Source organism: Bombina bombina, chromosome 5 (assembly GCF_027579735.1).
Source record: "Bombina bombina isolate aBomBom1 chromosome 5, aBomBom1.pri, whole genome shotgun sequence".
NCBI classification, from domain to species: domain Eukaryota; kingdom Metazoa; phylum Chordata; class Amphibia; order Anura; family Bombinatoridae; genus Bombina; species Bombina bombina.
The window spans coordinates 158,329,947-158,351,077 of NC_069503.1; the positions used below are offsets into that span (position 1 = coordinate 158,329,947).

Here is a 21,131-nt window from a genome sequence, read left to right on the forward strand (position 1 = left end):
AAAGACAGCCAACAAGTCCGCAAACCTGATTGCATTTTTTTAAGTGCACTAACGCGACATGAGTTATTAATATTTCCCATTCCAATGTTCTTCACATAACAGAATATGTTCTATTTATTCTTAAATAAATAAATAAATATATAGCCAATACCTTCTGAAAATCCAGATGCGGTGTAAATCCCTGTGGATTCTCAAATAATGTAGGCACTCTGGGTATAAATCAAACACCTTTAATGCATAAAAAGCATGTCATTATTCCATCGTTCACATGGAGGCAAATAAATATATGTACAATACACACCAAACAAGTCCCTATAAACACCCCTAAGTGTTACTTGAAATGTATCATGGGCCCGTGAAACTGATTCAAAATTGGAAACACCTGTGTATCAAACAGGCGCACAGACGTCATCACTAAGTGACCGTTGCTATGAAGACGGTAAACAACCTGTCAGTGCTAGTTGCGCAACACTCTCAACATGTGAATGAAGTATCGGCCAATGTCTCAAGCTGATGACATCTTCACCGGGTGCCGTAGCTATGGCAACCTCATAGCAAACTTTCACATTAGCAACGCCGTGATGAAATTACAAATAGTTTTGCGGCTTCCCATGACCAAATTACTAAACCTATTAACAGACAAAAAAAAAAATATATATATATATACATTAACTGGGAACACACAGATCCCATAGAGCGCAATGTAAAGGCACTTTTCACTATAATGGATCTTTAACTCTGAATCAATTAAAAATCAAAGAATTTCTGATAGAGCATGCAATTTTAAACAACTTTCAAATGTACTTCCATTATCCAATTTGCTTTGTTCTACTGGTATCCTTTGTTGAAAAGTATACCTAACTACACTAAGGAGCAGCAATGCTGATTGGTGGCTGCATATAAATGCCTCTTGTCGTTGGCTCACAACATGTGTTTAGCTAGCTCCCACTAGTGCATTGCTGCTCCTTCAAAAAGGATACCAAGAGACTAAAGCACATTTTTAAAAGAAGTAAATTGTTGATTAATATTGTATGTTTTATCTTAATGATGAATGAAAAATGTTGGGTTTTCATGTCCCTTTAAATTAGTTAACCTAAAGCAGGGGTGTCCAATATTTTGGATTCCCTGGGCCACATTGGAAGAATTGTCTTGGGCGACACAGAAAATACACAAAAAATATCATAATGTTTAAGAACGTTTACAAAGTTGTGTTGGGCCGCTTTCAAAGCCGTCCCGGGAAGCATGCGGCCCATGGGCCGCGGGTTCGACACCCCTGACCTAAAGCATCACAATAATCTTAAACATATGCAGAGAAAGGTTCTCTATTTACATAAAACACAGTGGTTGCTAAGTAAGTATTCTATGAATACAATTATTGCGCTATTTGACTTTAGGATTACTAAAGCATGGATACAATTACATGAATGTTATTTTCTCTTACAAAAAAAATACAATCTTCAAACATGTTTTAAAGGCTATACAACAAAATTAAGAAAATGTATAGTGATTGTAATAACTACACCTCAGTGTAAAAAGTAAACAAAGTTGTGACTTGAATTAGGATGACAGCAACACTAGAGTCACGGTGCTAAGCACGGCTGGAGTGCCTGGTGGGAGGTTAAAAGGTAATCTCAGATTCCCATTAAGTGCTTGGTTATTACTATGAAGGCTAAAAAACGTTCTTGTTCCTGACCAATTTCCCTGATCTCCACACTGGCAAAGATTCTGGATTACACTACCTGTCTAATCCTTCTGCTAAAATACGCTGCCCGAGTATTGATTTATGAACTTTGGAACTGTGCCCTGACCTTTGCATCTGTCCTTACTTTGAGGCAAGGTTTCAGACTGATCTGGTTTTGACCCCTGGCCAGTTCACAGATTACGCTACTGCTATCCTGTTTGCTACATGCTTTTTCCTCTCTGCACAACTGGTTCCTAATGACAAACCAGGTAATGTATTTATTACTTTTAAGAGTTATAGAAAAAAAATCCACTTTTTTTAAGTAGTATAAAACTCCATTTGTCATGCAGGATACATTTTGCATTGTAAAAAGCAATTAACCAAAATATAAGGATGTGATGCTTGGTGACAACTACTGAAGGAAATAGAGTGATAATTAGGATGCCTTTGGGTCAGAATGCATTAAAACATTAATACATTTATTGCATAAGATTGCTTAAAGGAAATACCTTAGCATATAACAATATAAACATTTAAAAGTGGTAGGAAAATGTTCAGATGACCCAGCTTCAAATGCAGATTTAGGGACAGAATTACAAGGCTCCAGAACAGTAGAAAAACTATTAATAAACTTAAATGCAGAAAACAAAAAGTTAAATGATAATATCCCTATTAAAAGAGCTCTTGAAGAAAGCGAAACACAATTACAATTTGATAAATCACGAATATAAGACAAGTACACTTGTAAAGAGAGGCGCACCTTAAACTTACATCATATATATTAGAAAGGGGCTCCAAAAAGTATGCACACTATCACAATGAAGCACGCCAAGGCACGCAGACCCGAAGGCTGGTGTGCGTCAAAAAATGTAGGTGCACATAAAACTAGCATGCAACAAAATACAAGCGTGATAACGCTGAAGCGCCAAAAAAGTAGACGCGTGAAAATAAATATGTGGTGAAAAAATAAACATATTAAGGGAAAAATATCAAATAACAATATACATATAACTGTTCAAAGGCTATGTACATATATAACAATATAAATAGTGATAGCCTAAACGGCTATAGTACTTACCCAAAGCAACTCTGCTCCCGAAGCAAACCAGCAGGAAGCCAAGACCAGTGCTGAAACATAACACCAGAGGAACTGGAATAGCATTTTATCGACAAACCAACAGGCAGGGGCAAAGGACAAGTCCCTGCAACCCTCATGGCAAGACTTCTGACTAAATCATCACCGGTGAAATATATGTCACTTCCAATACTCTAAATACATCCCTTCAACAAGCAACTTGTATTCTGAGGGGAAATGGACCTCAACTTGATCTGAGAACCCCTCTCTGTGAAGAATCAAATGCACATCTTCATTCTTCGAACACCTCCAGCCGAGGCAAAAACAAGGTACTGGTGAGGTGGGAGGGGATTGATAGAGTTCTTAGGGTTTGCCTCCTCTTGGTGGTAAAGAATATTCCCAGGAGTGATAGATCATGGGCTCTCACAACCTGTATGAAAGAAAAAAATGCACATTCCTACCAAAGACCCATGCAAAGCCCATCGCCCTTTATTTATTAGAAAACAACTCATTTTTCTTTAATATCAGTAAGACACACTACAGCATTTTTAACAACCTAAGCTGTTCAAATAAATCAGACATAAAACACGGTGCACTGTTACTATATCCCAATGTTTGAACAAATATTTTAGCTCTTACAACCCCACTTGAAAAATCCATTATGCATAACACATTCCAATTTTTGTAATTTTTACCTTTTTCTTGTTATAAGTCAATTTAGAATTTCTATCTACCTAAGTTAATGCTTATCTTTTTTTTTTTTAAATCGAAAACTAAAATCTATCCACGAAGAATTTCCGCCCTTATCGTAAAATTGGTACAATTTTGCCTTATTCCTATGAATCTACTCTTAAGAATCTTATCTTTATTATTCTCTACTTTAATCAGTTTTATCATTATCCTTAAAAAAAAAAAAAAATCAATGTTTGTACAAATCATTTCCTGCTATTATTTTTATTTATAAACTCTAAAAATTAAAGTTACCTATGTTTAAATAATTTTGTAGTAAACTACAAATTTCAGTTGTTAAAATGTATTTGCAAAACTAGAGGGATGCAAAATAAAATTCTCTACAAAAGCGCTCCATATTTTAATATCATTAATGCAACGGCAATAGAAAACGAGATTTGGGCTCAGTATTATTTATTTTTTTCATTACTAAATATATCACTTAAAACATGTTTTTTGAATTGTGAGGGCAGTTTCATCACAAAGTATCTATGTACTGTGATAGATTTTAAAGTAAGAGAACCGGTCTTTTGCCAGACTAAAATTTACCAAACTCCAACTTAAGCCCCCTTGCTGCAATATGTATGTATAGATGATAGAGATAAGTGCTGGAAATGATAAGATCAATGCTGTGGGCTAGATTACAAGTGTAGCGCAAAACTATTATCACTATTGAGCGCTAACACCGATCAAGTTAAACGAATAGAGCTTACATTCTTGTGCTGATGTTACAAGTTTAAAGTTATCGCTCAAGTGAAATCCTCAGGCCTGCTAACATCTGGAGGTCGGATAGCACAGCCGTGCTAAGTCCCTCTCCCCATAGACTTCTATAAGGCACGCTACAAAACCCTGTTCTGGCTTTCACTCAAGCGCTAATGTGAAGGTGCCCTAAGCCAAGTGCACTAAAGCCGAAGGTGTGTTAAAAAATAGTTGAAATAGCATAAATAAAATTTTTGTTCTGCTTGAAGAACAATGCGATTTAAATGATTTCTATTTCTATACACACACACATATATATATATATATATATATATATATATATATATATATATATATATATACACATACACATACATACATACAGTTGTGCTCATAAGTTTACATACCCTGGCAGAATTTATGATTTCTTGCCCATTTTTCAGAGAATATGAATGATAACACAAAAACTTTTCTTTCACTCATGGTTAGTGTTTGGCTGAAGCCATTTATTATCAATCAACCTTGTTTACTCTTTTTAAATCATAATGACAACAGAAACTACCCAAATGACCCTGATCAAAAGTTTACATACCCTGGTGATTTTGGCCTGATAACATGCACACAAGTTGACACAAAGGGGTTTGAATGGCTATTAAAGGTAACTATCCTTACCTGTGATCTGTTTTCTTGTAATTAGTGTGTGTGTATAAAAGGTCAATACGTTTCTGGACTCCTGACAGACCCTTGCATTTTTCATCCAGTGCTGCACTGACGTTTCTGGAGTCTGAGTCATGGGGAAAGAAAAAGAATTGTCAAAAGATCTGTGGGAAAAAGGTAGTTGAACTGTATAAAACAGGAAAGGGATATAAAAAGATATCCAAGGAATTGAGAATGCAAATCAGCAGTGTTCAAACTCTAATAAAGAAGTGGAAAATGAGGGTTTCTGTTGAAACCAAACCACGGTCAGGTAGACCAACTTAATTTCAGCCATAACTGCCAGGAAAATTGTTCGGGATGCAAAGACAAACCCACAAATAACTTCAGGTGAAATACAGGACATGTGGTGTGGCTGTTTCAAGATGCACAATAAGGAGGCACTTGAAGAAAGATGGGCTGCATGGTTGAGTCGCCAGAGGAAAACTATTACTATGCAAATGCCACAAAGTATCCCGCTTACAATATGCAGCACAGAGACAAGCCTCAAACCTTCTGGCACAAAGTCATTTGGAGTGATGAGACCAAAATTGAGCTTTTTGGCCACAACCATAAACGCTACATTTAGAGAGGAGTCAACAAGGCCTATGATGAAAGGTACACCATTCCTACTGTGAAACACGGAGGTGGATCGCTGATGTTTTGGGGATGTGTGAGCTACAAAGGCACAGGAAATTTGGTCAGAATTGATGGCAAGATGAATGCAGTATGTTATCAAACAGAACGCCTCATTTTCCACTTCTTGATTAGAGTTTGAACACTGCTGATTTGCATTCTCAATTCCTTGGATATCTTTTTATATCCCTTACCTGTTTTATACAGTTCAACTACCTTTTTTCCCACAGATCCTTTGACAATTCTTTTTCTTTCCCCATGACTCAGAATTCAGAAACGTCAGTGCAGCACTGGATGAAAGATGCAAGGGTCTGTCAGGAGTCTAGAAACTCATTGACCTTTTATACACACACACTAATTACAAGAAAAACACAATTTATGCTTACCTGATAAATTTATTTCTCTTGTGGTGTATCCAGTCCACGGATCATCCATTACTTGTGGGATATTCTCATTCCCAACAGGAAGTTGCAAGAGGACACCCACAGCAGAGCTGTTATATAGCTCCTCCCCTAACTGCCATATCCAGTCATTCGACCGAAAACAAGCCGAGAAAGGAGAAACCATAGGGTGCAGTGGTGACTGTAGTTTAAATTTAAAAATTACCTGCCTTAAAATGACAGGGCGGGCCGTGGACTGGATACACCACAAGAGAAATAAATTTATCAGGTAAGCATAAATTGTGCTTTCTCTTGTAAGGTGTATCCAGTCCAGGGATCATCCATTACTTGTGGGATACCAATACCAAAGCTAAAGTACACAGATGAAGGGAGGGACAAGGCAGGTACTTAAACGGAAGGGACCACTGCCTGTAAAACCTTTCTCCCAAAAATAGCCTCCGAAGAAGCAAAAGTATCAAATTTGTAGAATTTTGAAAAAGTATGAAGCGAAGACCAAGTCACCGCCTTGCAAATCTGTTCAACAGAAGCCTCATTTTTAAAGGCCCAAGTGGAAGCCACAGCTCTAGTAGAATGAGCTGTAATCCTTTCAGGAGGCTGCTGTCCAGCAGTCTCATAGGCTAAGCGGATTATGCTTCTTAGCCAAAAAGAAAGAGGTTGCAGAAGCCTTTTGACCTCTCCTCTGTCCAGAGTAGACAACAAACAAAGCAGATGTTTGACGAAAATCTTTAGTAGCTTGTAAGTAAAACTTTAAAGCACGAACCACGTCCAGATTGTGTAATAGACGATCCTTCTTTGAAGAAGGATTAGGACACAAGGATGGAACAACAATCTCTTGATTGATATTCTTGTTAGATACCACCTTAGGTAAAAACCCAGGTTTGGTACGCAGGACTACCTTATCCGTATGGAAAATCAGATAAGGAGAATCACATTGTAAGGCAGATAACTCGGAGACTCTACGAGCCGAGGAAATAGCTACCAAAAAAAAAAAGAACTTTCCAAGATAAAAGTTTGATATCTATGGAATGAAGAGGTTCAAACGGAACACCTTGAAGAACCTTAAGAACCAAATTTAAGCTCCATGGCGGAGCAACAGGTTTAAACACAGGCTTGATTATAACTAAAGCCTGACAAATGCCTTAACGTCTGGAACATCTGCCAGACACTTGTGCAAAAGAATAGACAGAGCAGAAATCTGTCCCTTTAAGGAACTAGCTGACAATCCTTTTTCCAAACCTTCTTGGAGAAAGGATAATATCCTGGGAATCCTGACCTTACTCCATGAGTATCCCTTGGATTCACACCAATAAAGATATTTACTCCATATCTTATGGTAAATTTTCCTGGTGACAGGCTTTCGTGCCTGTATTAAGGTATCAATGACTGACTCGGAGAAGCCACGCTTTGATAAAATCAAGCGTTCCATCTCCAGGCAGTCAGTCTCAGAGAAATTAGATTTGGATGGTTGAAATGACCCTGAAGTAGAAGGTCCTGTCTCAGAGGCAGAGTCCATGGTGGAAAGGATAACATGTCCACTAGATCTGCATACCAGGTCCTGCGTGGCCACGCAGGCGCTATCAAAATCACTGATGCTCTCTCCTGCTTGATCTTGGCAATCAGTCGAGGGAGCAGAGGAAACGGTGGAAACACATAAGCCAGATTGAAAGACCAGGGCACTGGTAGAGCATCTATCAGCGTCGCCTTGGGATCCCTGGACCTGGATCCGTAACAAGGAAGCTTGGCGTTCTGGCGAGACGCCATGAGATCCAGTTCTGGTTTGTCCCAACGATGAATCAATTGTGCAAACACCTCCGGATGGAGTTCCCACTCCCCCGGATGAAAAGTCTGACGACTTAGAAAATACGCCTCCCAGTTCTCTACACCTGGGATATGGATAGCTGATAGGTGGCAAGAGTGAATCTCTGCCCAGCTAATTATTTTTGAAACTTCTAACATCGCTATGGAACTTCTTGTTCGCCCTTGATGGTTGATGTAAGCCACAGTCGTGATGTTGTCCGACTGAAATCTGATGTACCTCAGAGTTGCTAACTGAGGCCAAGCCTGAAGAGCATTGAATATCGCTCTCAGTTCCAGAATATTTATTGGAAGGAGTGTCTCCTCCTGAGTCCATGATCCCTGAGCCTTCAGGGAGTTCCAGACTGCACCCCAACCTAGAAGGCTGGGATCTGTTGTTACAATTGTCCAATCTGGCCTGTGAAAGGTCATACCTTTGGACAGATGGACCCGAGATAGCCACCAGAGAAGAGAATCCCTGGTCTCTTGATCCAGATTTAGTAGAGGGGACAAATCTGTGTAATCCCCGTTCCACTGACTGAGCATGCATAGTTGCAGCGGTCTGATGTAAGCGTGCAAACGGCACTATGTCCATTGCCGCTACCATTAAGCCGATTACTTCCATACACTGAGCCACCGAAGGGCGCGGAATGGAATGAAGAACACGGCAGGAATTTAGAAGCTTTGATAACCTGGTCTCCATCAGGTAAATTTTCATTTCTACAGAATCTATCAGAGTCCCTAGGAAGGAAACTCTTGTGAGTGGGGATAGAGAACTCTTTTCCTCGTTCACTTTCCACCCATGCGACCTTAGAAATGCCAGTACTACGTCCGTATGAGACTTAGCAAATTGGAAGTTTGACGCCTGTTTCAGGATGTCGTCTAAATAAGGGGCCACTGCTTAGGACCACCAGAAGCGACCCTAGAACCTTTGTAAAGATTCTTGGGGCTGTAGCTAATCCAAAGGGAAGAGCTACAAACTGGTAATGCCTGTCTAGAAAGGCAAACCTGAGAAACCGATGATGATCTTTGTGTATCGGAATGTGAAGATAAGCATCTTTTAAATCCACTGTAGTCATATATTGACCCTCCTGGATCATAGGTAGGATGGTACGAATAGTTTCCATCTTGAATGATGGAACTCTGAGGAATTTGTTTAAGATCTTTAGATCCAAAATTGGTCTGAAGTTTCCCTCTTTTTTGTGAACCACAAACAGATTTGAGTAAAACCCTGTCCCTGTTCCTCCTTTGGAACTGGATGGATCACTCCCATAACTAGGAGGTCTCGTACACAGTGTAAGAATGTCTCTCTCTTTATCTGGTTTGCAGATAATTGTGAAAGGTGAAATCTCCCTTTTGGGGGGGAAGCTTTGAAGTCCAGAAGATATCCCTGGGATATAATTTCCAACGCCCAGGGATCCTGGACATCTCTTGCCCACGCCTGGGCAAAGAGTGAAAGTCTGCCCCCTACTAAATCCGTTACCGGATAGGGGGCCGTTCCTTCATGCTGTCTTAGAGGAAGCAGCAGGCTTTTTGGCCTGCTTACCTTTGTTCCAGGTCTGGTTTGGTCTCCAGACCGTCTTGGACTGAGCAAAAGTTCCCTCTTGTTTTGCATTAGAGGAAGTTGATGCCGCACCTGCCTTGAAGTTTCGAAAGGCACGAAAATTAGACTGTTTGGTCCTTGATTTGGACCTGTCCTGAGGAAGGGCATGACCTTTTCCTCCAGTGATATCAGCAATAAATCTCCTTCAAACCAGGCCCGAATAGGGTCTGCCCCTTGAAGGGAATGTTAAGCAGCTTAGATTTTGAAGTCACGTCAGCTGACCATGATTTAAGCATAGCGCCCTGCGCGCCTGTATAGCAATACCAGAATTCTTAGCCGTTAGTTTAGTCAAATGAACAATGGCATCAGAAACAAAAGAATTGGCTAGCTTAAAGGACCAGTCAACACTGTACATTTGCATAATCAACAAATGCATGATAAGAATACAATGCAATAGCACTTAGTCTGAACTTCAAATTAGTAGTAGATTTTTGTTAAATAAATTGCAAAGTTATGTCTATTTCCACTCCCCCTGTATCATGTGACAGCCATCAGCCAATCACAAATGCATATACGTACATGCTGTGAATTCTTGCACATGCTCAGTAGGAGTTGGTGACTCAAAAAGTTTAAATATAAAAAAACTGTGCAGATTTTGTTAATGGAAGTAAATTGGAAAGTTGTTTAAAATTGCATGCTGTATCTGAATCATGAAGTTTAATTTTGACTTGAGTGTCCCTTTAAGTGCTCTAAGCTTGCCAAGTATGTCATCCAATGGAGTCGCTACCTGTAAAGCCTCTTCCAGAGACTCAAACCAGAATGCAGCAGCAGCAGTGACAGGAGCAATGCATGCAAGGGGCTGTAGGATAAAACCTTGTTGAATAAACATTTTCTTAAGGTAACCTTCTAATTTTTTATCCATTGGATCTAAAAAAGCACAACTGTCCTCGACAGGGATAGTAGTACGCTTTGCTAGAGTAGAAACTGCTCCCTCCACCTTAGGGACTGTCTGCCATAAATCCCGTGTGGTGGCGTCTATTGGAAACATTTTTCTAAAAATTGGAGGGGGAGAGAACGGCACACCTGGTCTATCCCATTCCTTATTAATAATTTCTGTAAACCTTTTAGGTATTGGAAAAACATCAGTACACACCGGCACAGCATAGTATTTATCCAGTCTACACAATTTCTCTGGCACTGCAATTGTATCACAGTCATTCAGAGCAGCTAAAACCTCCCTGAGCAACACGCGGAGGTGTTCAAGCTTAAATTTAAAATGTAGAAATATCAGAATCAGGTATCTTTCCTGAGTCAGAAACATCACCCACAGACTGAAGCTCTCCTTCCTCAGCTTCTGCATATTGTGAGGCAGTATCAGACATGGTTCTTAAAGCGTCAGTATGCTCTGCATTTCGTCTAACCCCAGAGCTATCTCGCTTACCTCTAAATTCAGGTAGTCTGGCTAATACCGCTGACAGTGTATTATCCATGACTGCCGCCATGTCTTGTAAAGTAATCGCTATGGGCGCCCTAGATGTACTTGGCGCCATTTGAGCGTGAGTCCCTTGAGCGTGAGTCAAAGGATCTGACACATGGGGAGAGTTAGTCGGCATAACTTCCCCCTCGTCAGATTCCTCTGGTGATAAATTTTTTAAAGACAGAATATGATCTTTATTGCTTAAAGTGAAATCAGTACATTTGGTACACATTCTAAGAGGGGGTTCCACCATGGCTTTTAAACATAATGAACAAGGAGTTTCCTCTATGTCAGACATGTTCGTACAGACTAGCAATGAGACTAGCAAGCTTGGAAAACACTTTAAATCAAGTTAAAGGGACAGTATACACTCATTTTCATATAACTGCATGTAATAGACACTACTATAAAGAATAATATGCACAGATACTGATATAAAAATACAGTATAAAACTGTTTAAAAACTTACTTAGAAGCTGTCAGTTTGGCTCTGTTGAAAAGGTAGCTGGAAAGCCCACTGCAAGTGGCAAATAAGACACTCCCCCCTCCCCCTTCTTTTGCATATGAAAAGACCCTTTACACAAGCAGGAGCAAGCTGGAGTAGGTAGCTGAGCGTATTCACATAAAACTTTGGTGCTTGGTTAGGAGTCTGAAAATCAGAGCAATGTTATTTAAAAATAAGCAAAACTGTACATTAGTTTAAAAAAAAAACTTTATGGACTATATAAATAGATCATCTACAAAACATTTATGCAAAGAAAAAATGAGTGTATAATGTCCCATTAACAAGCAAATATAAAAGACGGTACTGTGCCTTTAAGAGAAACAAATTTTGTCAAAATTTGAAAAACAGTGAAAAAAGGCAGTAAATCAAACGAAATTTTTACAGTGTATGTAATAAGCTAACAGAGCATTGCACCCACTTGCAAATGGATGATTAACCCCTTAGTTCAAAAAACGGATCAAAAAAACGATGTAGACGTTTTATAACAGTCACAACAAACTGCCACAGCTCTGCTGTGGCCCTACCTTTCCCAATAAACGACTTTGGAAAGCTTTTGAGCCCTTTAGAGATGTCCTATAGCATTCAGGGGACTTCTGAGGGAAGCTGGATGTCTCAGTGTAATTTTAACTGCGCAAAAAAGCTCTAAAATAGGCCCCTCCCACTCATACTACAACAGTGGAAAGCCTCAGGAAACTGTTTCTAGGCAAAATTTAAGCCAGCCATGTGGAAAAAACTAGGCCCCAATAAAGTTTTATCACCAAAGCATATATAAAAACGATTAAACATGCCAGCAAACGTTTTATATTGCAATTTTATAAGAGTATTACCTCTGAGAGTAAGCATGATACCAGTCGCTATTAAATCACTGTATTCAGGCTTAACTTACATTAATCCGGTATCAGCAGTATTTTCTAGCATTTCCATTTCTAGAAAAAATTGTAACTGCACATACCTCATAGCAGAGTAACCTGCACACCATTCTCCCGCTGAAGTTACCTCTCTCCTCAGACATATGTGAGAACAGCAATGGATCTTAGTTACAACCTGCTAAGATCATAGAAACTCAGGCAGATTCTTCTTCTATTTACTGCCTGGGATAAAATAGTACAACTCCGGTACCATTTAAAAATAACAAACTTTTGATTGAAGAAAAAAAACTAACTATATTTCACCACTCTCTCTTACTACCTCCATGCGTGTTGAGAGTTGCAAGAGAATGACTGGATATGGCAGTTAGGGGAGGAGCTATATAACAGCTCTGCTGTGGGTGTCCTCTTGCAACTTCCTGTTGGGAATGAGAATATCCCACAAGTAATGCATGATCCGTGGACTGGATACACCTTACAAGAGAAATAGATTACAGGTGAGGATGGTTACCTTTTATAGCCATTCAAACCCCTTTGTGTCAACTTGTGTGCATGTTATCAGGCCAAAATCACCAGGGTATGTAAACTTTTGATCAGGGTCATTTGGGTAGTTTCTGTTGTCATTATGATTTAAAAAGCGTAAACACAGTTGATTGATAATACATGGCTTCCGCCAAACACTAACCATGAGTGAAAGAAAAGTTTGTGTGTTATCATTCATATTCTCTGAAAAATGGCCAAGAAATCATAAGTTCTGCCAGGGTATGTAAACTTATGAGCACAACTGTATATATAATATTAATGTCAGTAGTACAAAAATATATATTGATACGGCCTCTTGAAATGCGATACAAATATATACACCCCTCTTAGTGCATGGGAAGTGTAAACTATCACAAATTCTAAAAATAAAAGAAACTACAGATCACTCAATCACTCATTTCCAGCACCAGACTATTTAATAGGAAACTTTATAATTTATTAGATCATGTTGTAAATACATATAGAAAGCTTTTCCTTGGTATTACCTTAGAATAGTTCTTTACATGCCTCCAACAAACATAATTACTTTTATAGTGTGTACCTGAAGTATTCAAAGAAGAGAAGGCGCCATCCGGACTCGGATTTTATCAATCCTAGTCTGTGCCATACAATTATATATTACTGGTATCCATTACAATTTCCTCAGAACAGCCCTTGTCAGGTACTTCTCAAGCTTTTGTCCCATGGCGAGTGGCGACCCAGGTACTTCCTTCTTATGGATACACTGGCATCATAAACAAAGGGAATCCTAAACTGTGCATTTGTGATGGAGGCCCTTTAGTGTAAAACTAAAAAGAGACACTGAAGTATATCAGTCTGATCCAGCCTACTAAGGTGAGTCCAGCCTCGAAATGCCAGGTAATTCTCCTCTGAACAAGGGAAATGGCAACCCCAGACGATTGTTCCTTGTTCAGAGGAGGATTGCCCGGTATTTCTTGTTAAACAGGATGAGACTGATATACTTCAGGAAAGTCCTCCGTGAAAGCACAATTGGGCAAAAAGAGGCTGTTACTCGGTGACAATTTGCCAGAGAACAAACTATTAAGCTATTGTTCGTTCCTGGTTTAGCGCTTCTACTTGTTGTTAATAGTACCTATTATACTTGCAATAAAGGAATTCATATTCTAAATTGTGATACCTTCTACACCATAGAAGTGTGTTTTTCTTTATCTGCCAATAACTATACGTAGGAAGCACAAAGCTGATGCTGTATTCATTTTAGAATAAATGTTTTTTCAGGGGGGCAGGGGGAGACTATATGCTGTTGATCATATGCATGATGTTTGAGTAAATTGTTCACTAAAATGTTTCCTCATCTATATGCTATGTGCTGGTTTTTGAAGAAAAAATAAACAACATAGAAAAGACATTTTTTGTAAAGCAGTTTTGTTTAAACAAAATTATTTACAATTACAAACAAATTCATAAAGGAGACTGTGGGGAAATTTAAAAATCACAAAGACAAGTGTTAAAAGGGCCATAATACCCAAATGTTTAAACACTTGAAAGTGATGCAGTATAGTTGTAAAAAGCGGACTAGAAAATATCACCTGAACATCTCTATGTAAAAAAGAAAGATATCTTACCTCAAAAGTTTCTCAGTAGCCACATCCCATTGTAAAGGGCTTCTAAGCAACAAATCAGTATGTCTGTCCTGGGACAGCGGAAGGAGCGAGCTTTCGTGCACACTCATGTTATTTCCCTATTCAGTGTAAGAAAGTTTACAAAATCTCATGAGATCACAGTAAAAATGTTCATGACCTTAGCACTGTTGATTCTGATTGGCTGCTGTTCATTTCTTTCTTTATTTATTTTTACCTGCAGTTGGGCAGCAGCGGAATTATAACTTTTTACACAAAACTTACTCTGCTGAGCTGAGGAAATTGTGAGGTAAAAGATCTTCCTTTTTTACATAGAGATGCTCAAGTGATATTTTCCTGTCAGCTTTTTACAGTTATACTGCATCAGTTTCAAAGGATTTAGCATATGAGTATTATGTCCCTTTAAGTCCTGCACAGGTAGACAAGTGCATTTATCAAGCTAAATGGCAAGGTTTGTAGTCAAAAGCCTCCAGGGCCAAACAAGTAAAATCATTTGAAAACAGTTTGATTGGTGCAGCTACAAGCATAAATGCCAAAATAACACCAAGAGGTTTCTGGGTAATACTCAACCCTCAGAATAAAAAATCTTTGCATTCATTTGTTTATATTTACAAAACCTGTTGCTCCAATGGAAGTAGAGTTATTCTGAGGCTTAAAAAGGGTTAAACACAGATTGTAAAAATATTAAAATTCAGTCCTTTTCTCAAACCCCACAGTCACTCTGTTTCTCCGCGGTTTTCCTTGTAAATATTTGTTGTGCAGCAAGCATGGCAACCAAAACGTGAAAGAAAATCTGCCACAAGTTCCTCAAACCGTATAAATAAATGTTGCAAAGACAAATTATTAAGAACAGTCCGCAGGCTTTTATCTTTCTCGCTGAAGAGTAAAACAGGTACAAATAGCACTGTGAAAATAAGAAAAGCATACGGTTACCCATGGGAGTGTAATTAATTTATTCTATTCTGATTTAAGATTGTTGTTTGGTTAAAAATCTCATTAAATACTATTCAAACAATTTAGTAAGTATTTTTAATCTACATTTTATTCCCTATGTAACTAGGTATATGCTAAAATCTATATGTAAACATTCCACACATAATTAAAAGTTAAGGGGATATGAAATAAAAAAATGTCCTTTCATGTTTCAGATAGAGCATGTGATTTTAAGCAACTTTCTAATTCTCTTCTTTTATCAATTTTTCTTTTTTCTCTTGGTATCTTTTGTTGAAAATCAGGGACGTATGCTTAGGAGCCGGACAATTTCTGGAGCACAAAATGGCAGCAGTTCGGCAAGAATCTTATCTATTTTATATATATATATATATATATATATATATATATATGACAGCACTATTTCTTGTCATGTAGTGCTTTAGATTCCTACCTAGGTATCTCTTCAACACAGATTATCATGGGAATGAAGCAAATTTGATAATAGAAGTAAATTGGAAACTTTTATAAAATGGTATCCTCTGTCTGACTCACAAAATAATATTTATGTGTTTCATATCTCTTTACCAATTCGTTAATATATATATTTATTTTTTTTAACATAAGGTAAACTATTTAAAATGTCTATATTTGAAAAAGAAATGCTGTAAACCTTCTAGAGCATACTATTAATCTATAAGTATTATTATAGTACTCAGTATTAGCGCTGCGGAATCTATTGGCGTTCTACAAATAACCGATAATAATAATAATATTCATTGCACAACTTCAACAATTAATTTTTCCAATGATACCAACAGTATTTAAGTGGTGTGGGGGTTGCTTTATATTTTAAGGAGTAGGGATAGTCTAGAAGAGAGTTTTGGTGAAAGAATCCAGATTAGCTGGCGGGGGCTCCCATATTATGGGATAAACTGGTTAGAAGTCACTTTACAACAAAATGAGTCAACAAGATCAGGAAACGTTAAGGGGTACTTATCCCTGGAGCTCTTGTACTTATGGTGGCTTGATGAAAAAATGTGGTCTCTATGGAGATTGTTTTCCAGTGAAAAATTATATTTTCATGAGTTTTCTACGTGCAGAACTAAGAACATAATTCACTGTTTAGACCTACAAAATGTTTTATGTGGGTGTGTCCCACAGAGAGTTACGTGTGAGATTTAAACATCTGTCTAATATTAGAAAAGGCTCGTAGAGACTTAGAAAATGGTAAGAAGCTGACTAGTGTTGCTAGGCATTTATTATATGTACACCAATCAAAACCTGATCCTAAATGTTGCATGCTACAGAGACTTAAAGGGACAGTCTAGTCAAAATTAAACTTTCATGATTCAAGTTTACTTTTATCATCAAATTTGCTTTGTCACTTGGTAATTTTTGGTGAAATCTAAATCTAGGTAGGCTAATATTCTACACTTATCTCAGTGCATTTTTGGAAAGCCGATGGATATTCTAGATTAAACGGACAGTCTACTCTAGAATTGTTATTGTTTAAAAAGATAGATAGTACCTTTTTACAATTCCCTAGTTTTGCACAGCCAACATAGTTATATTAATATACTTTTTACCCCTGAGATTACCTTGTATCTAAGCCTCTGCAGACTGCCCCTTATTTTAGTTCTTTTGACAGACATGCATTTTAGCCAATTAGTGCTGACTCCTAGATAACTCCGCGTGCATGAGCACAATGTTATCTTATGGCACACGTAAACTAATGCCCTCTAGCTGTGATAAACTGTCAAAATGCCCTGAGATAAGACGGGGCCTTCAAGGGCTTAGAAAATAGCATATGAGCTTACCTAGGTTTAGCTTTCAACAAAGATACCAAAAGAACAAATCAAATTTGATGATAAAAGTAAATTGCAAAGTTGTTTAAAATCGCATGCCCTATATGAATCATCAATGTTTAATTTTGACTAAACTGTCCCTTTAATTCCTCAACCCCACACAGACTGACTGAACAGTTTATAGTGCTTTCTCTGAATTCTAGAGTTCATCTTGTATTATTTTTCTATGATAACAAGTATGATCATGTATATAAAGTAACAATACACTACCTTGGCCGTTAACGGCTCACTCATTAAGTGGACAGATAAGTTATTCACAATGGCAAATACATTACATGAAATTGTTTCTATTTTCAGTTTATAAGAATTGTTTTTACAATGTATTTGTATATTATTTGCTTAAAGGGACAGTCTAGGCCAAAATAAACTTTCATGATTCAGATAGAGCATGTAATTTTAAACAATTTTCCAATTTACTTTTATCACCAATTTTGCTTTGTTCTCTTGGTATTCTTAGTTGAAAGCTTAACCTAGGAGGTTCATATGCTAATTTCTTAGACCTTGAAGGTCACCTCTTTTCAGAATGCATTTTAACAGTTTTTCACCACTAGAGGGTGTTGGTTCACATATTTCATATAGATAACACTGTGCTTGTGCACGTGAAGTTATCTGGGAGCAGGCACTGATTGGCTAGACTGCAAGTCTGTCAAAAGAACTGAAATAAAGGGGCAGTTTGCAGAGGTTTAGATACAAGATAATCACAGAGGTTAAAAGTATATTATTATAACTGTGTCGGTTATGCAAAACTGGAGAATGGGTAATAAAGGGATTATCTATCTTTTAAAACAATAAAAATTCTGGTGTAGACTGTCCCTTTAACATACCTAGGTCACTGGTTTCCAGATTTTGAGACTATCTGAACTAGAGCACAGGTAAAAACATCCACATTTAAACCACAATCTGGACAAATTACATGCGTCTCTCTACACACAAATTGGAGCAAATTTACTACACAAGTAATTCTGGGATAACATCCTGTGATTGAAGTCACGTGATAACAGGTCAAAAGATCAAATTAATATCCGATAAAATAAATGCCTGGTTAAACTGACATTTACATTTTATTTCCTTAGGGTTCTAATTTGAATTGGAGTGATGGATGATCGTTGTGACAGATGATATGTTAGTGAGTACATTTAAATATCTTTATTTTTTTCTCCAAATTAGGGGTTGAAGTTGTATTTTTACAATCTCTATATTCCCAGTACCATCACTGTATTTGGCTTTCAGTAATATTAGGTCATTTTGTTCACAACTTATAAAACACATTTTTAGAACACTTTTGTGCACACAGTTTGTGTAAACTAGAGGGAACATTGCAAAAGAGATTTTATATATATATATATATATATATAATTATAAAGAGAGTAAGATGGAGACAGATGATAGAATGAGAGAAGAATTTCAGCGATAAAATACATGGAGATAAAGAAATAGTATATGTATAAGAATATGACAGAGAGTCAAAATGAATCATCGATGATAGATAGAGCATGCAAGTATAGAACAACTTTCCAAATTAATTCTAGTGTCAAATTTTCTTTGTTCTCTTTGTTGAAGAGTAAACCTAGGTAGGCTGACAGAATCCTGGGATTGTGCATGCATTCTGTGGCAGCAGTGTTTGCAACTATGTATAACATAGCTATAAACATTGTTGTAAACACTCCTGCCTGATGGCTAAAGACAGCTGACCACACCTAAGATTACAAAGAATACAGAAATAATTATGTAAAATTCATTAGAGGTAAATAAGTAAAGTTGTTTAAAATGTCATTCTCTATTCAATCAATTTGAGTTTAATGTTGAATTTTCTCTCCCTTTAAATAAACAATTTGTGCAATTTGTTTGCTGACGTACCTGTAATATGTTTGCTGAAAAAGCTGTCAGAAATGCCACTACTCTTCCTGCATTTTCATAACCCTCCTTAAAAAAATGACAAAAGTATAACAGTGAGATCTCTGTAGCTGGGTAGCATTTACCGCAAGCAAGACGTGTTCTAACCCATAATCATTAATTATAAGGTGTAATACAAAAAACAGAACAACATTTATTAGCATCTGTTTTTGATCCTATTTAAAGAACTGAATATTTAGGATGTCATAGTAACAAAACCTTTTCTCAGGACGCCGATGTGACTGGATACCCCACTAACAAGATATATTGTGTATTAAAGAGAAGGGAAAAAAGTGTTTCATTATTGTTATGAAAAGCAATAAACAATGGGTAATCCTTAATAGAAAACATTATCATATGGATTATTCTTTTTCTTTTAAAAACAACTTTATTTAATTGTGCAGGGTGCATTACATCCTGTCACAGCCCCACAAGGGGGCAGTGGTCTCAACAGGAAGGCAAAGGGGGAGCTTTACCTTTTGAAGCACTTGAACAGAGGTAAGATATGGGTGTAAAAGTTTGTACCAAGACTGTATTTTAATGCACAACAAGATTTACAGAGACAACATTCATCCCAAAATTTGTAGAGTTCTCCTCCATTGTGTTAGTCTCTTTAGATCCTCATGTTTGTCAATGAAACCTGGGACTGCCCAAACAATAAACACCAGAAATCATGTGGACTGTTCAGTCCATCAATGATCTTCCCACACTTAAAGGGATACTAAACTCAATTTTTTCTTTCATGCTTCAGATAGAGCATGCAATTTTAAGCAACTTTCTATTATCAATTTTTCTTCATTCTATCTTTATATAAAAAAAAGCAGGAATGTAAAGCTTAGGAGCCAGCCCATTTTAAGTTCAGCACCCTGGATAGCACTTGCTTATTGGTGGCTACATTTGGTTAATCAATAAGCAAGCGTATCCCATGTTCCGAACCAAAAATGGGCCGGCTCCCAAGCTTTACATTCAAGAAAAAATCATAATAGGAGTACATTAGAAAGTTGCTTAAAATGCCATGCTCTATCTGAAACATTAAAGAAATAATGTGGGTTTAGTGTCCCTTTAACTAGTAAGACTCCGCCCCAGATCACCGGTTCTTTAGTAAAAGTATTGGCAGTTATGGTTTTAGGTTTGAACAGTGGACCATAATCTAGCAGTAAATATTTAAAGTTGTATAGACAAGGAGACCAAAGCTACCCTAACCTACAAAAGAGAAACTACATTTGATTTTTACCTTACAATGCGCTGTAATTATATAACTTTTAAAGTATATAAATGGAATATAAAATAAAGAATCTTTGCAAAAGATTTGATGTTAGTTTTTGAAAGAAAAAAAAGGCACTACAGCCTCCCTGTGAATTATTAGGCTCTGGATTGGCTGCAGCCATAGAAGTAATATACAAGATGACACTTCAGTAGGACACTGGAAAGCATCAGAGATAGATACTGAATAGAAGAGTTTCATAGCCCAGCATACTATTACAAGGTAAGAAAACGTGAAGCATAAGTCTACAATCAACGTACCATGCACAGCCTTAGTTAGAGGTAAAATTTGAATTGTGAAAGCGCCAGACAAGCGCGAAACGCGTCAGATGACACAGCTACTCTGTTAGTTATCCGTTTTAATGTTTACCAATAAATACTTAATTTTACCTCTAACTAGGGCTGTGCATGGTATGGTGATTGTAGACCTATGCTTCACATTTGAACCTTATACCTTGTCCAGGAGTTATTCCTTTTTCTTACCTTTTATACACCGCCGGTAGACCCCCAATACGGCAACGGAGGAAGCCGTGGAGGCTGGTGGTGGTTGTGGCATGGAGGGACGAGATGCCTACTCCGTATATACAAGGTATTACCTTTGTTGTTAATTCTTCCTGTACTGTGAACCCTGTGCCGCCAAGAGCACATTTTATACTATTACATGGCACTATGAAAAGCAAAGTGTGCTTTAGATAAATAAAAATAAAGACTAATTGAGTGGTAAGCTAGTGCACAGAGTGTACCAACCATTGAGCCCACATGTATGATTTGATATCAATGCCAGGCAAGTGCATGTGGTATCAATCTGTGCTTTCTTACCATACGAAGGCAGATGTCTTCTGCCCCCTGGCAGCTGCTCCAGCTATCGAAGCTGAAAGCGGGGACCACAACATGCACCTCTGGGCTGGACGTAGGTACTACATCAACACGGTAT

At 37.7% G+C, this 21,131-nt stretch overlaps 1 protein-coding gene across 2 annotated transcripts in view; it reads right to left on the reverse strand.

Annotated features, from left to right (window-relative positions):
- Positions 1–13,056: 13,056 nt before the first annotated feature.
- The window catches only part of SEC22C (SEC22 homolog C, vesicle trafficking protein), a 74,960-nt gene continuing 66,885 nt past the window's right edge, over positions 13,057–21,131 (reverse strand). For both annotated transcript variants that reach the window (XM_053713747.1, XM_053713748.1), the window contains exons 7-8: positions 18,899–18,964; positions 13,057–15,147 (exon numbers count right to left, since the gene is read on the reverse strand). In XM_053713747.1, the coding sequence (XP_053569722.1) occupies positions 14,947–15,147; positions 18,899–18,964 (267 nt within the window). In that variant the 3' untranslated portion in view covers positions 13,057–14,946. The remainder of the gene's footprint in view (positions 15,148–18,898; positions 18,965–21,131) is intronic.